Source organism: Chinchilla lanigera, unplaced genomic scaffold (assembly GCF_000276665.1).
Source record: "Chinchilla lanigera isolate Chin_1 unplaced genomic scaffold, ChiLan1.0 scaffold00107, whole genome shotgun sequence".
Lineage (NCBI taxonomy): Eukaryota > Metazoa > Chordata > Mammalia > Rodentia > Chinchillidae > Chinchilla > Chinchilla lanigera.
Genome location: NW_004955508.1, coordinates 3470605 through 3485325, shown reverse-complemented (window position 1 = coordinate 3485325; position 14721 = coordinate 3470605). Strand labels below are relative to the sequence as shown.

Genomic DNA, 14721 nt, shown 5'->3' with positions numbered 1-14721 from the left:
TTTCTCATGAAAACACATATAGACATACAAAGCTAATCAACCAATGCCTCACTGACAGTTTCAGCAAGGAAATACAGGACAGTAGAACACCTGTGTTAACTATTTTGCATATACATATATACAATCTTTCTCCTTCTTTCCCTTCTCTTTTCCCATATTCCAGTTTGGATCCTATCACTTTTGATAAAGTGATTATATTCAAAATATTTGAGTATTTTGTTGTTGGTTTGGTTTTTTGCAACAGGGTCTTGCTCTGTAGTTCAGGCTGGCCTTGAATTCACTATGTAACGTAGGCTGGCTTCAGCTTGCAATAATCCTCTTGCCTCAGCCTTCCAGGCATTGGAATTACAGGTATACGAACACCATCACACCCAGCAAAGCACTTTATTATTGTCACTACAAAATACCCATAGACAGGAAGGTCAAAATAGAGTTAAAAATGAATCCAAAATTTTTTTTGGGGGGTACAAGGAATTGAACACAGAAACTTGCATTTGCTAGGCAGGTGCTTGTGCCACTGAGCTATATTCCCAGCCTCCAAATGTATTTTAAAACATAGTAATTTAGATATTTAAGTAATGACATTGTTATTACTATTAAGTAACTATTCACCTATAAAAAAGATATATACACACATAAAAGTAACAGAAGATAATTTAGGAGAGTATTCAGGATTTTTTATGGGTGGGTATGGTACTGGGGATTGAATCCAGGGCCTCGGCACTGAGCTACATTCTTAGCCTTTTTTAAATTTTGAGACAGAGTCTTTCTAAGTCAGTAAATTTTCCTGGCTGCGTTTGAACTTGAGATCCATCCTTAAGCTTAGAGTGTGCGGATTACAAGCAAGTGCCATGACACCTGGCCTGCAGTGATAACCTCCTATTTAAGCCACAAGATAGAAAATGCCTTAAGGGAAGATAGTTTTAAGTAAAAGAAAATGTATATGACAGAAGATGCCATATAGAAATCAACAGACAAATGTGACAATTCCTACTATACAAAGTTTTTAAAAATAAAAAGAGGGAAATGGAGAAGAAAATATAAACAAGCAATTTACAAAAGAGAAAATCTAAGTGTAAACACACATAAAAGCCTATTCCATAAGAATGAAAAAAAAAAGCAATAAAAGAGCTCCAAAATACTTCTATGACTTATAGGATAGTATCTTCAAGAAATGATAAAGAAAAAACTGGATATCCACATGTATAAAACCAAAATGGGACCCTTATCTTACATCATCTAAAGAAAACAAATTCAAGTCTGTAAAACAACTAGAAGAAAACAGGGAAAAACATTTCTGACAATGGTCTGGGCAGTGGTGTTTGGATGCCTGAAGAACGTAACACTGGGTTCCACAAACACATCCCTTTTGTACTGTAAAGTTTTACTTTAGCGTAACAGTAGCTGGCTGTGCATCACCTTTGCTTGAGGGATACTGGAAGCAATGTTTGCGCTTATCTACTTGGTAGGACCAAACGCAAAGTGTGTGCATGTGTGCAAAAGTGTCAAAACAGGATTTAAACCCATATGATCCTCCATGGAATAGTTTTTGCGTGTATACTTCATAGAGGGTGTAATACACCTACAGCACTCTAGGATTTGTTTTTAAAAAACTTTTCTCTTGAATTTCCTGGTATAAGTAGCCCAGTTCAGTACAATGACACATGAAAAATCAGTTTAGCAAGTTTTAGAGGACATCAAAAGTGAATCATCAGATTACTCATACATGGATGATGAAGATGATCCATTATGACAAAATACATGTTTTCACAACACAAAAGTGATATAGTTAATGAGGAGGAAGAGGACTTTGACCCTGGCCATCTGAGCCAAAGTTCCTATGACAGTGAAATGGAGTAAGAATCAACTGATACGGAGGGAATGCAGATCTCCTTGATTCAGATGAAGACAACAGCAATATGAGTACATATTAGACTAGGTGAAATGGTCACTCAACCAAATTGGTCTGAAAATATAGTGAAGGTCTTGGCAGGGGTGAAATGTATTGGACAGAATGTAAGCCATTCTGCCATTCAGTGTTGGAAATTGTAATGGAAAAAATGCTGCAAGATGCTATGAAACACACAAAGACTGAGATACAAGTAAAACATTCTGTATGTACCAATAACCATATTCAAAAATGTATTTATTATGACACCTTGCTAACTGAACTGAAAACATTCACAGATCTGCTATACTTAGCAGGGATTTCTCATGGTAATCATAGGAATGTAAAAGACTTATGGAAAAGGATCCGTCAAAATATGGCATAAAAATTTATGCCCTTGTAGATGTGAAGACTTATACTTTCAATTTAGAAATTTATCCTAGAACTCAGCCATCAAGTCCTTATTCATACAGTAACAAACTGAATGATGTTGTGAACAAACTTGTTGCTCCTATCTCCCACACTAACTGGAATGTGACATTCAACAATTGGTTTACTGGTTTCCAATTGATGCTACATTTACTAACAGAGCATAAGCTGACCAATATAGAACAGTATGTACAAACAGCAGAAATTCAAAATGAAATGTTACAATTTCAAAACAGAGAATTCTATAGTACAATCTTTGGATTTCAGAAATGGCAAAGAAATACAAACTGGTACTGCTGTGTCAATATTGCACCATGGTGAAAATACTGATAGGGAAATCTTGACAAAATGGAAGGCTGAGATGTAAACTTTCTACAATAAGACTAAAAGGAGGAGTAGATGTTGTTGATGAGTTATGCAGCAACTACAAAATTACTTGAAACACAAAGCCTTGGCCAATGCTTGTGTTTTACTAGATCCTAAACATGTATGGCATAGTTTAATAGTTTGCAAAGAAAATAACAAGTGCAAAATACCACAGATAAATTTTCTTAGGGGATTTGGACTGGAACTCTTAAGCGATCATTTACAGCAGAGGAAAAACAAAATGTTTCTACCCAGGGAACTATTCAAAAAAGCCTGTCTTAACTGTATCCTGCAAGAAAGAACAGGGATACTGGGCATGGTGGCGTATGCCTGTAAGCCCAGCCCTTGGGAGGCCAAGGTAAGAGGCTTGCTACAAGTTTGAGATCAGCCTGGGGTACAAAGTGAACTCATGGCTAGCCTGAACTGCATAGTGAGACCCTATCTCAAAAAAAAAAAAAAAAAAAAAGAAAGGACAGGAAAACAAAACAAAACAAAACAAAACATAAGTGGCATTAGTGTAAGCAAAAGTTGTCTATGAACATACAATTACCATGTGGGAAGACTGCCTTGGGTGTGACAACTAAAGCAAAGATTATTTTTGTTGTAGAGTTCTACTGGTATTTTCACTGTGTTCACATAGGTTTTTATTTCTTTTTTTTTTTTTTTGGTTTTTTTCTCTGGTACCGGGAACGGAACTCACGACCTTGCGCTTGCCAGGCAGGCGCTTTTGCCGCTGAGCTAAATCCCCAGCCCCCTTTCCTTTTTTTTTTTTTTTTTTTTTGGTTTTTCTCTGGTACTGGGAACCGATAGGTTTTTATTTCTGATGTTATGTTTTAGGTTTTGTAAGCAAGTACACAGCTGATGTGAAAATGCTGATGTCTATTCTAAGCACTCGCTATACATTTGCTATTTTATTGGTATTGTATTTCCCTGCTAAGTGCACACGGTACAATACAGTAGGAAGCTCCTAAAAAAACAGGAAGAGAAGAGAGGTGACAAGAATGGTCTGCCACATAGGAATGGAAAGCTATGTGCATGTGCTGTCGGTGAAAGCAAGACGTGTGGATGGAACATGAAGTTATCATGTGTAAAGGTTGCCTTGGGTGTGACAGCTGAAGCAAAGACTATTTTTGTGGTAGACTTTTGTGTTCACAATGTGGTTCGCAGAGATTTTTATTTCTGATGTTATCTTTTAGGTTTTGTAAGCAAGTACACAGCTGATATGAAAATGTTGATGTCTATCCTAAGCACTAGTTACACACTTGATATTTAATTTTATTGATAACTTATTTCCCTGTTAAGTGTACAATATGGTAGGAAGCCCCTGACATAGCAGGAAGAGAAGATAGGTGACACGAATGGCTTGCCACATGGGAAAGGTACACAATGTGCTGTCAGTGAAAGTGAGACATGTAGATGGAACATGAAGTTGTTATGTGTGACGACTGCTGTGGGTGTGACAGATAAAGCAAAGATTATTTTTGTGGCAGACTTTTGTTTGTGTTTATATTATAGCTCATATCCGTTTTTATGTCTGATGTTATCTCTCATGTTCTGTAAGCAAGTACACAGCTGAAGTGAAAATGCTGATGTGTAATTTAAACATGCAATACATATTAAGAATTTAATATTTTATTTTATTGATACCTTACGTTGCTGTTAACTACACATTGCATACTATAATAGGAAACTCCTGAAGAAACAGCAAAATCAGCAAGATGTCAAGTATGCAATATAAAAAGGCCAGGAAAACGAAACACATGAGCTGTCAGTGTAAGCGATGTATGTGTAAGGAATGTGCTGCAGTCACGTGTGAAGACTGCCTTAGGTGTGACAACTGAAGTAAAGATTATTTTTTCTTGTAGAGTGCTATTGGTATTTTCATTGTAGTTAATATGAGAATTTATTTCTGTGGTTCTTTTTTATTAGACTTTATGACAAAAAATGTGTTATGCTCTGCAGGCTAGGAATAAGCAACAAAAGCAAAGGAGACTGCACAAAACTGAAAGTCTCTGCACAGCAACAGAGTAAGGAGACAATCTGTGGAATGGGAGAGAGTGCTTGCCAATTGTATGTCTCTTAAGAGGTTAACATCCGAAATGTGTAATAAACTCAGTATAAACATGTGTCAAGTCCTTAGCAATAAAACCTGATTAAAAAACGGGCAAAGATCCTGAATGGACACGGCTGGTGGTATAACTCAGTGGTACAGTGTTTGCTTAGCATACATAAGGCTTTAGGTTTGATCCCTCGCAAGGCCAACAAAATAAAAAGATACAAATGGTCAGGAGCTATATGAAAAAATGCTCAGTGTTATTAATCATTAGAGAAATACAAGTTAAAACCACAATGAGATATCATCTCACTCCTGTTAGAACGGATATTATAAAAAACTCTAACGGTAACAGTTACTGCTCAGGACACAGAGGAAAGTGAATACATTGTTGCTGGGAATATAGGATACTAGAAATGGAAAATAGTATGGAGCTGACTCAAAAAATTAAATAGAACTACCGTTTGATCTGACAATCAATCCCACCACTGGGTAAATATCCAAAGGAAATAAAATCAGTATATAGAAGACACGCATTCCCACGTTCATTGCAGCACTTCGTTCAGAAGAGGAGCTTAACAGTTGCTATTCAGTTGCATTTCAGAATTGTTAAAGATCACTCCTATTACTGCTCTCTTTGTGGTTATATACTGGGCATGCAGGGTAGGAGAGAGAACTTTTTTTAATTCTCAGGTCTCTGAATCAAGAGAACTTTATACAAGGAGGTGCATTTGAGGAACCTCATACATCTGGAGCCAATTTAAACATGAGACTCTGGGTCTTTGAGCCTGCTGATGCTATGAGATGAAATTTGGGGGGGATACACCATGTGTTTATTACTTGGACAGGATGCAAATTATTTTAGCCAAAAGGCAGAATACAACAGATAGTCTGCAATGATGGCAACATGACTGCAATAATTCTTTCCGCCCTAGTATGTGAGAAGTCTATTTCCTTATTCCTTAAATTTGCATTGGCCTTTTGAATTCCTTGCTTGCAACTCCCGCCTTTGTCCCTGCCTCCCTCCTATCGCTCTTCCTTCCTTCCTCCCTTCCTTCCTTTGTTCCTCCTGTCTTCCCTCCTTGCCTCCCTCTCTCTCTCCCATCCTTCCTTCCTTTCTCCCCCCGCACTCCCTTTATTTTTGGTTTTTGAGACAGGGTCTTGCTATGTATAGTTCAGACTGGCCTTAGAACTCACTATTTAGTCCAGACTGGCCCTGAACTTGCAGCAATCTTCCTGCCTCAGTCTCCCAAATGCTGGGATTACAGGCGTGCATCACCACGCCAGGCTTGAGTTGGTTTCTTTAAAGCTTTGTAACAAAAGTAATGCTACACAATCTCCAAAAATCAAGAGATCCTATAACTTCTGTTCTATCCTTCTTGGCATCCAAGATCACTGTGTAAATTAAACCTAGATTAGCCTTCCTGAAGGTGAGGAATGATATATAGAGAGACCTCAGTTACTAACACCAACTACTAATTTTTTGTATATGTATACATGTCAACTTGTATATTTTCAACATTTAAAACTGTGCCTTACCTTTTCCTTTCCAATGAAAACAAAGAAGAATTTAAAAACAAACCAACAAAATTACAATACAGAATGTCAGGAGTCATCATTAGGAGAGAATTTTATTTTAAGTGTCATCTTAAACTACAAGGATGTCCACTAACGTCACAGTTAAACATACCAAAGGAGAAGTCATGTGGTCAAATGCCCACTTAACCCACTCAAACATCTCAAACCATCTTTTGCTGACTCTCTATACTCCAGTTTTTTTTGTAAATGAGAAACTAGACAGGTACATATTCATAAATGCTAACTGTCCCTGTTCACATAGAGACACAGCATAATCTCTGAGCTTAACAGACAGAGAAAGGCAGGGAAAAGCTGGAACTCCATGCAATACTACACAGGGGCCTAGCACCCTCCAGCTTCCAGCAGAGTGAAGGGAGCAGAAATGCCAACCACCAATCACACGAATGTAGCCATCTCAGACAACCAGCTCTAGCTGAATCAAAGATGACTACAATACATGCGTGATCTCATCTGGGTGTGGTGGTGCATACCTGTAATTCCAGCACTCAGGAGGCTGAGGCAGGAGGATTATCATGGGTTCAAGACCAGTCTGCGCTACAGAGTGAGTTCAAGGGCAGTCTGGACTACATAGTGAGACCCTTTCTCAAATGAACAACAAAAAAATAGGTCTTCTCAGTTCTAAATATTCTATCCTGTGTTCCAGTTGGTAGTTTCCATCAGTTTACTTAAAAGGACATGAAGGTGTATACACGTATAAAATTTTTATGTCTTTTTGTTGCTGTTGTTACAGTGCTGGGGATCAAACCTAGGGCCTTACTCATGCTACATACGTGCTCTGCAACTTAGCTGTCCTCAGTCCTTATTTCTTCTTCTTTTTGTTTTTCTGAGACAGGGTCTTCTATGCAGTTTAGGCTGGCCTTAAACTCATTATGTAGCCCTGGTTAGCCTCGAACTCTTGGTGATCTGCCTGTCTCGGTCTCGAGTGCTGGGATTACAGGCATGTGCCACCATGCCTGACCCCTTATTTCTTCTGGATGAACTGATTTGATTCTTTTACTATATGACATATCCCTCTTTATCTCTGGCAATACTCCTTGTTCTGAAGCCTAACTACTTTGTCTAACATTAGCAAAGCCATCCAGCCTTATAATTAGCACACCCAGAAGTTCTGACGTACAGAGCAGAGTAGCTAAATGTCATTAACAGAACATAAATGGTGATTAAACCAACTGCTCACTGATGAGCAAAGTATGAATATATGTAATTATATGCACTGACCTCATCAATAAAAGGTATTAACACAACAGCCTCCCATTCCTGTTGTTTTCCATTTAGGTCAGTTTTAAAATCAGGTGGATAATACTCTATAATCGGCGAGTCTTCACTGGTCATTAAATGCTGTGAAAATATAAAATAGTGTAAGAGAAATATAAAAACTACTATCAATATAGCTTCTTCTTAATGTATTTATAACATTTCCCTACATGTCATATTTTAAAATTTCTAAGCAAAGTTAATTTTTGTATTTTAGATATGTTCCAATGTACATGCTCTATCTTGATTTGCAACTAAGATTGGTACTTTCCAGTTTCATTAATCTAGTTATGCAGCAAAACCACCTTTATTCCGAACATTAATTCTGCCATTTTTGTTTTTTATTGTCTTATTACTCTATAAAGATACTTAAATACTATTTTCTTATTCACTTCCTCAGTTCATTTCACAAATGTGTAATAGTCTTCCCTTAAAACCTCAAATTAACAATTTACCTTCATGCACTAATGAAATGATTTAAGAAAAAAAAAAATCCTAAAGTCTAAGAACCACTGTATCACTGGTACCGAAGAAAAAGAATCCAAGGCTGGCGCTATAAGCTCAGCAGCACAGCAACTGCCTTGCAAGCATGAGGTTGTGAGTTCGATTCCTGGTACACACACAAAAAAAGGACAAGACATTATTTCAGAGCTTGACATGGAGGCACAAGCCTTAATCCCAGCACTTGGGAGGCTGAGACAGGAGGATTGTCGCAAGTTCGAGGCCAGGCTGGGCTACAGAGTGAGCTCAGGACTAGCCCAAACTGCACAGCAAGACCCTGTCTCAAAAAGACAGGAAAAAAAAAAAGAATCCAACAACACATACTTTTATTGGAGATTTTGTAACAGAGGTAGTCAAACAGCAAGAAGGCAAAGGGAAATGATAATTATGATACAGCAGTTTTGTCAAAGAAATAAAACAGCATATTCCTAGGGTGATACTCAAAACAATATTATACGGCACGTGCACTGAGCAAATGAAACAGATGTAGCTGTAATACATGTAACGCGGCCACAGTGGCCCACAGCAGTTGAGTATCAAAATTCAATATATTCAACAGAAGGAAAAAAGTATCAAAGAAACTTATGAAGAAAGGGATAGTTTAAGGTTCAGAAAGACATAGAAAAGAGCCTGACAATGTTATTGAAGCAACGGGTTTGTGTGGGTGTGTGTTTGCGCGTGCACGCATGTATCTACTCTAGTTCCTGAAATTAGACCACAGAATTAGAAGAACAGACTGCTATCTTAGAAGTACTAAATGAACTTTACTTTTATAATCTACTTAATAGGTTTAGTGTAATTTTGGTGAACATCTTCCTCTTGTTACGTGAAGTATCTTAGCCAAAATAAACCCTTTCAATTTGATAAATGAAATGGATAAATTCAAACATATACTTCAGGTAAATACCTTATTAGAATCATTTTAGTCAAATAGGTGGAGAGTAAAAGAGAACTAGGATGGGCCAGGGATTTAGCTCAGTGGCGCAGTGCCTGCCCAGCAAGCATGAGGTCCTGAGTTCAATTCTCAGCACCAAAAAAAAAAAAAAAAAAAAAAAGGAAAGAACAGGAATGAACTTGTACTTGTGTGGACTGAAGACAGATTCTCACCTTATCTGTTTTAGTTTACCTGCTTCAATGCAGAGACAAACTAAATGTGCACTTATAGGCAATAAATCAAGCAGCGAGGCTCTGAATAGTTTATGCAGTTTGCATTTGTAAAACAAAGCCAAGTTTAAATCAAGGGATTACTTTTCAAGGGCTTTGTTAAAGAAGAGTACTATAGTTAGAACTGAAAATAAATGTATTTGTCTATTAAATAAATTTGGCTACTACTGCTTCAAGGTTTGGTCGAAGAACTCATATACCAGAGAAGATACAAAAATATTCAATTCTAAAAGAGAAAATTCTAAAACCCACCTGGTAGCATGCAGGAAGCAAATTTTTGCTAGCTGCTGGAAGTACAGCAAGAAGCTGCTCAAATGGCTTAAAAGGTTTTCCTAGTTCAAAATGGATTTTGAGTGTACTGATGTTTCGGATATCAGATAGGAAAGGTGCATAATGATAGGGATAATACCTGTAAAGCAAAATGAGCTTTAGGCAACAGGTAAACTTTCATGAAACAGGTCAATACTATTTTTCCTGTATTTTACAGCATGTAACAATTTTAAAGAAAAATTAAGCATCACTCTTAATTCTATCCCTTGAATATAAGAAATTAGCAATGTTAGCCAGGTCTGGTGGTACACGCCTGTAATCCCAGTACTCCAGAGGCTGAGGGAGGAGGACTGCCAGGTTCAAGGCCAGCCTGGGCACAAAACAAAGCAAAACCAAAATAAGCAATGTTGAAATATTTAGGATCCATGATGGAAAGTAACACATTATTTCCTTTTTTTTTTTTTTTAACACATTATTTCCTTAAAGTGCAGTTTCACATTTCTAAAGCTGGATGTAGGCCACTATGTTCTCACTTCCATCGTGGCCTGCCCTCATGCCACAGTGCCTACAGCACATCTTTTTCTACTTTTACTTGGTCTAACCTTTTTCCGCATAGCCTGTTTCTTTTCTCACCTTTAATAAAACTTTGCTACCATTAAAAAAACCAAAACCAAACAAAATAAAAAACCAAACTGGATATATTGGGTAATTTCAGGATAAATATAATGCTTTTTTATCTTGTTTTTGAGACTTAGCAGAGGTTTCTTGCTAAATTCCCCAGGCTTGTCTCAAACTCTTAGTCTCAAGGAATTCTCTTGCCTCAGCCTCCTAGTGGTGGGAATGCAGGTATATGCCATTAAGCCCAGCTTGTTTTTTTTTTTTTCGGTCTTTTTTGAGATGGGGTCTCCCTATGCAGTTCAGGCTGGCCTAGAACTCACGAGGATCCTCTTGCCTCAGCCTCCCAAGTGCTGGGATTACAGGCATGCACCACCAGGCCCAGCTAAACCCCCTTTGTAATGCTGCTGCTGCTATTTTTTCTCTTGTAGTGCTAGAAATGAAATCACCAGGCTGCTAAACAAGTACCACTATACCTCAGCAATGTATTGTTTCTATTAACTCCCAAAATATTGACTGCAATTCTTTCAGTCAGGAGACTGGATAGCAATGAGGTAGTCAGAGGAATTTCAATCCAGGGATTTCACCCTGTAACATCTACGCAAGGGGCTTGGAGCAGCTGAACGTTCTGAGAAAAGCTCAAGTTAGCTCACAAGGATAGAAGGAAGGACAAAGAACAGGTCTGAATTTACATGCCCACTACCAATCAGTTCTGTCTTTCATGCACCACCACGCCCGGCTACTAACTTTTTTTTTTTTTTAAAGGATTTTTGGTTTTTTTCCGGCACTGGGAATCAAACTCACAACCTCACGCTTGCCAGACAAGCGCTGTGCCGCTGAGCTAAATCCCCAGCCCCATAACTTGTTTTTAATACATTCCAATCTGTAACTATAAGAATATTTTCACAAAACTTGAACACACAATTTAAAAATTTTCAGTGTTTGCTCAGGATACCAAAAAAAATGTTTCTATATTCCATAATTATGGCATAAATTTCAAAAGGATGGGAAAGTACAGGAGGAGGTAGAACAGCATAGGGAATAATGTAAGATATACAGACTTTGGCTTGTACTTGATTGTTGAGTATATAATCACAGTTTCTTCATTTGTATCAGAGAGAAAATAATGTCTACTTTAAATAGTTTTGAAGATTATATAAGAACATGGATTTAAGGACCTGGCCTTAATGCTTGGTAATACGGGAGGAAGAACTTACGTTAACCTTCTTAAATAATGCCAAATCAAGGATTCGGATTTTCATTAGATCAAGGTTTTTCATCACACTGTTCTCCAGAGGGCCTTGAGAATCTGGCTAGTGACTATAAATATCTTTTTAAAAAGGCTGCTAGTAAGTGATATCATAATTAATGCCATATTACTTTGCACTGATTTATATTGCAGAAGTGTTCTAAAAGTAGAGCCCAGCAAAAGTGCTTTGAAAACAGAACTATGTCATCACTTCAATCTCTACCCATCACATCATGACTTTTTTTTAAATTGTTATTTTCCTATTTTAGTGGCTGGTTTGGAAATGTAGATGGAATTTGCTGGGATGTGGGAGATGAGAGAAATAGTGAATTTTATTTCTAGTAAAAGTGAGTAACTCTTTTCTCCTTTCTTTTTCACTCTAATATACAAATACTCATTCTTTAAAGATTACTCTTGTCAGAGAATAATTTTCAAACACAAAAATGTAGAGAATATAATCAGCACTGCCATATAACTATCACTCTAGCCCAAGAGTTATCAAGACTTTGTCATATTTGATTAATCTTTTTTTTTTTCTTTTGTTTTTTATAGTGCTGAGGATCAAACCCAGGGCAGGCCTTTTGCATGCTAGGCAAGTACACTACCAACTGAGCTACATCCTTAGCCCGGATTCATCTCCATAGAGAATTTTATGTCCTTAAATTAACAAATACTTTTTATAATGGGCCATCTGCTAGGGACGTTTTTCTTTGAAGTGTTTTTTGTTTTGTTTTGCTTTTTTGTCTTTTGGGGACAGGGTCTCGCTATGCAGTTCAGGCTGGCCTTGAGCTCAATTTGTAGGGCAGGCTAGCCTCGAACTCAGGAAGATCCTCCTTTTTCAGCTTCCCGAATGCTGGGATTACAGGCGTGCATCACCATGCCTGGCTTTTCTTAGAAGTGTTTTAACTATTTTCATTTAAGAACAGATTACTTGTATTTAAACATGATGTACAGATCTTTAAAAATAATTCCCATAAATAAATAAAAGGAAAAGAGATGTTTAGATGAGACTCTTGTAGAATGCACTATTATACAAAGATACGCTCTTACCAACTCCAGGACTGAACACCATGATAGTAATAGTGCAAAATCCACTGTATTGCTTGAACATAACATACAGCTTGATCAGCCAGAAAGTCACTGAAAATAGAAAGGAATTCATTACAACATTACCTTTTGAAATTAGGCCAGTGTCTATCTAGCTATATCATATTTTACTTCACAGAGTTAATGAATTACTTAAAAATTATATGATATCTGAGAATTATAATCAGAAAAACTCCACAGTATTTAAAAATTCCATCTTATGACATGAAAGCTTTGCCCTATAGTTTTCCTAAATGAAGTATCAATAAAGTTAAGCCTGCTGTGTCTTTATGTTTTTCCTTTTTTTTTTTTTTTTTGGTTTTTTTTTTTTCTCTGGTACCGGGAACCGAACTCACGACCTTGCGCTTGCCAGGCAGGCGCTTTTGCCACTGAGCTAAATCCCCAGCCCCTGTTTTTCCTTTTTTCTTTTTGTGGTACTGGGAATTGAACCCAGGGGTATTTACCATTGAGCTCCATCCAAATTTTTTTTTTTAAATTTTTAAACAGGGAGGCTGAGGATTTAGCTCAGGGGCAAAGCACCTGCCTGGCAAGCACAAGGTGGTGAGTTCGATTCCTGGTACAGGAAGAAAAGACAAAAAAAAATTTTGAAACAGGGTCTTGCTAAGTTGTCCTGGGGTTTGAACTTCAATGTGAACCTCCTGCCTCAGTCTCTCCAGTAGGTTGGAATACATGTGTGTGCTATCATGCCTGGCCTGCTATACATATTTAATCAGTCAATGTATTATATCTTTGATTAAAGTTTGAATATTTAGCTAGTGAAACTTTCTATAAAGTGATGCTAACACTTTCTTAAATAGTGGGAATGGGACAAGAGCAAAGCAGGATGTTCTTAGAAGTCCATGTATAGCAGATAGAATACCTGTGAAAAGTGCCATATTTGCTGAACAAGATTTTCTTCTAACCTTTTCTTTGTCAAAATCCCAATGCCATTATTTAAGGTTTGGGTAAAATAAATCTTCAAATTACCAAAACTAAATGAAATAAAATGAGCCCCATCCTACTGCCAAAAGTAGTCACTTAGAAATTCCTTATCTCCGTATTTGCGGAGAAATCATTGTATCACCTTACAGCAATCACTATTCATTTGGTGAGTTTTTTTCAGTCTTTATTTTTTTTATTTTTCAGAAGGGGCCTTATTATGTTGCCTACGCTAAATCTTGAACTTCTGGGCTCAAGCCATCCTTCCACTTTTCTACCTCAGCCCTGTAAATAGCAGATGCACACCTCCACGCTGGCTTCAGCCTTTTTTCTATACTCAGGTTCTGTCGAAGTATTAATTAGAGTATACTACAGATACATATGATTTTATGTTCTGCCTTTATTTTATTTTTTATTTTTATTTTTAGAGATAGGGTCTTGCTATGTAATACAGTTTGGCCTTAAACTATGTAGCACAGCCTGGCCTTCAACTTGCAGCATTCCTCCTGCCTCAGCCTCCTAAGTACTGGGACTACAGGCCTGTGTTACTATACCTGGCTGTCCTGCCTTTAAAATTTGTGTAAGCATCTTTCCAAATTGTTATAAACTTTCTGTAATTGCCAGTTTAGTGGTTCTATAGATTTTGTAAATGATGTGTAGATGACAGAGACAGTAATTGTGATGATGACGCAGAGGCTGATTGTGATGTATACTCTTATCAGATATTTAGATTATTTCTAGTTTTTTACTATTTTAAATAATTCTGTAATAAACACCCTTGTATATAAGGATAAATTTTCTATCCGGCAATGTTTATCACAGGAACATAATATGTCAGAATTCATATCACCTTTTCCAAAACTATACCGTACTAGTTGAAGTCTATAATAATTTATGAAACCAAAAAATATCCTTCTTTCTCACTATTTTGACAAAATTATGATGTTTTCTGAAGAATTATAAAATCTAATTTTCCCCACTTTTTAAAATAAAAAGATTGGCAGAAACATACTCAGATACTACATCGACTCCCATCTTCGTCATGTAATATGTTCTTTTGTATTGTCTAAACTCAGTTTCAAACAGATCATCATCTTCAGTCTCCTCTTCTAAATTATCTGGGGAAAAAAGCCAGAGAGATAGTAAGTAACAATTATGAGTATCCTGTTTCCTGCTCAGTAGTCTGATAAATATATATACCAAATTTAATGCTTATACACTAGTGATTTTTTGGGGGGTGGGTACTGGGAATCGAACTCAGGACCTTCGGCTTGCCAGGCAGGCGCTTATGCCGCTGAGCTATATCCC

The 14721-nt window shown here is 37.2% G+C and overlaps 1 protein-coding gene across 4 annotated transcripts in view; it reads right to left on the bottom strand.

The window, feature by feature from the left end:
• The window catches only part of Xrn1 (5'-3' exoribonuclease 1), a 120357-nt gene that overhangs the window by 76571 nt on the left and 29065 nt on the right, over nt 1-14721 (bottom strand). For 3 of the 4 annotated variants that reach the window (XM_005407742.2, XM_013506250.1, XM_013506252.1), the window contains 4 exons: nt 14426-14531; nt 12439-12528; nt 9507-9663; nt 7554-7673 (listed from right to left, as the gene is read on the bottom strand). In XM_005407742.2, coding sequence (XP_005407799.1) covers nt 7554-7673; nt 9507-9663; nt 12439-12528; nt 14426-14531 — 473 coding nt within the window. The remainder of the gene's footprint in view (nt 1-7553; nt 7674-9506; nt 9664-12438; nt 12529-14425; nt 14532-14721) is intronic. The other variant, XM_013506251.1, reaches the window with a different exon arrangement.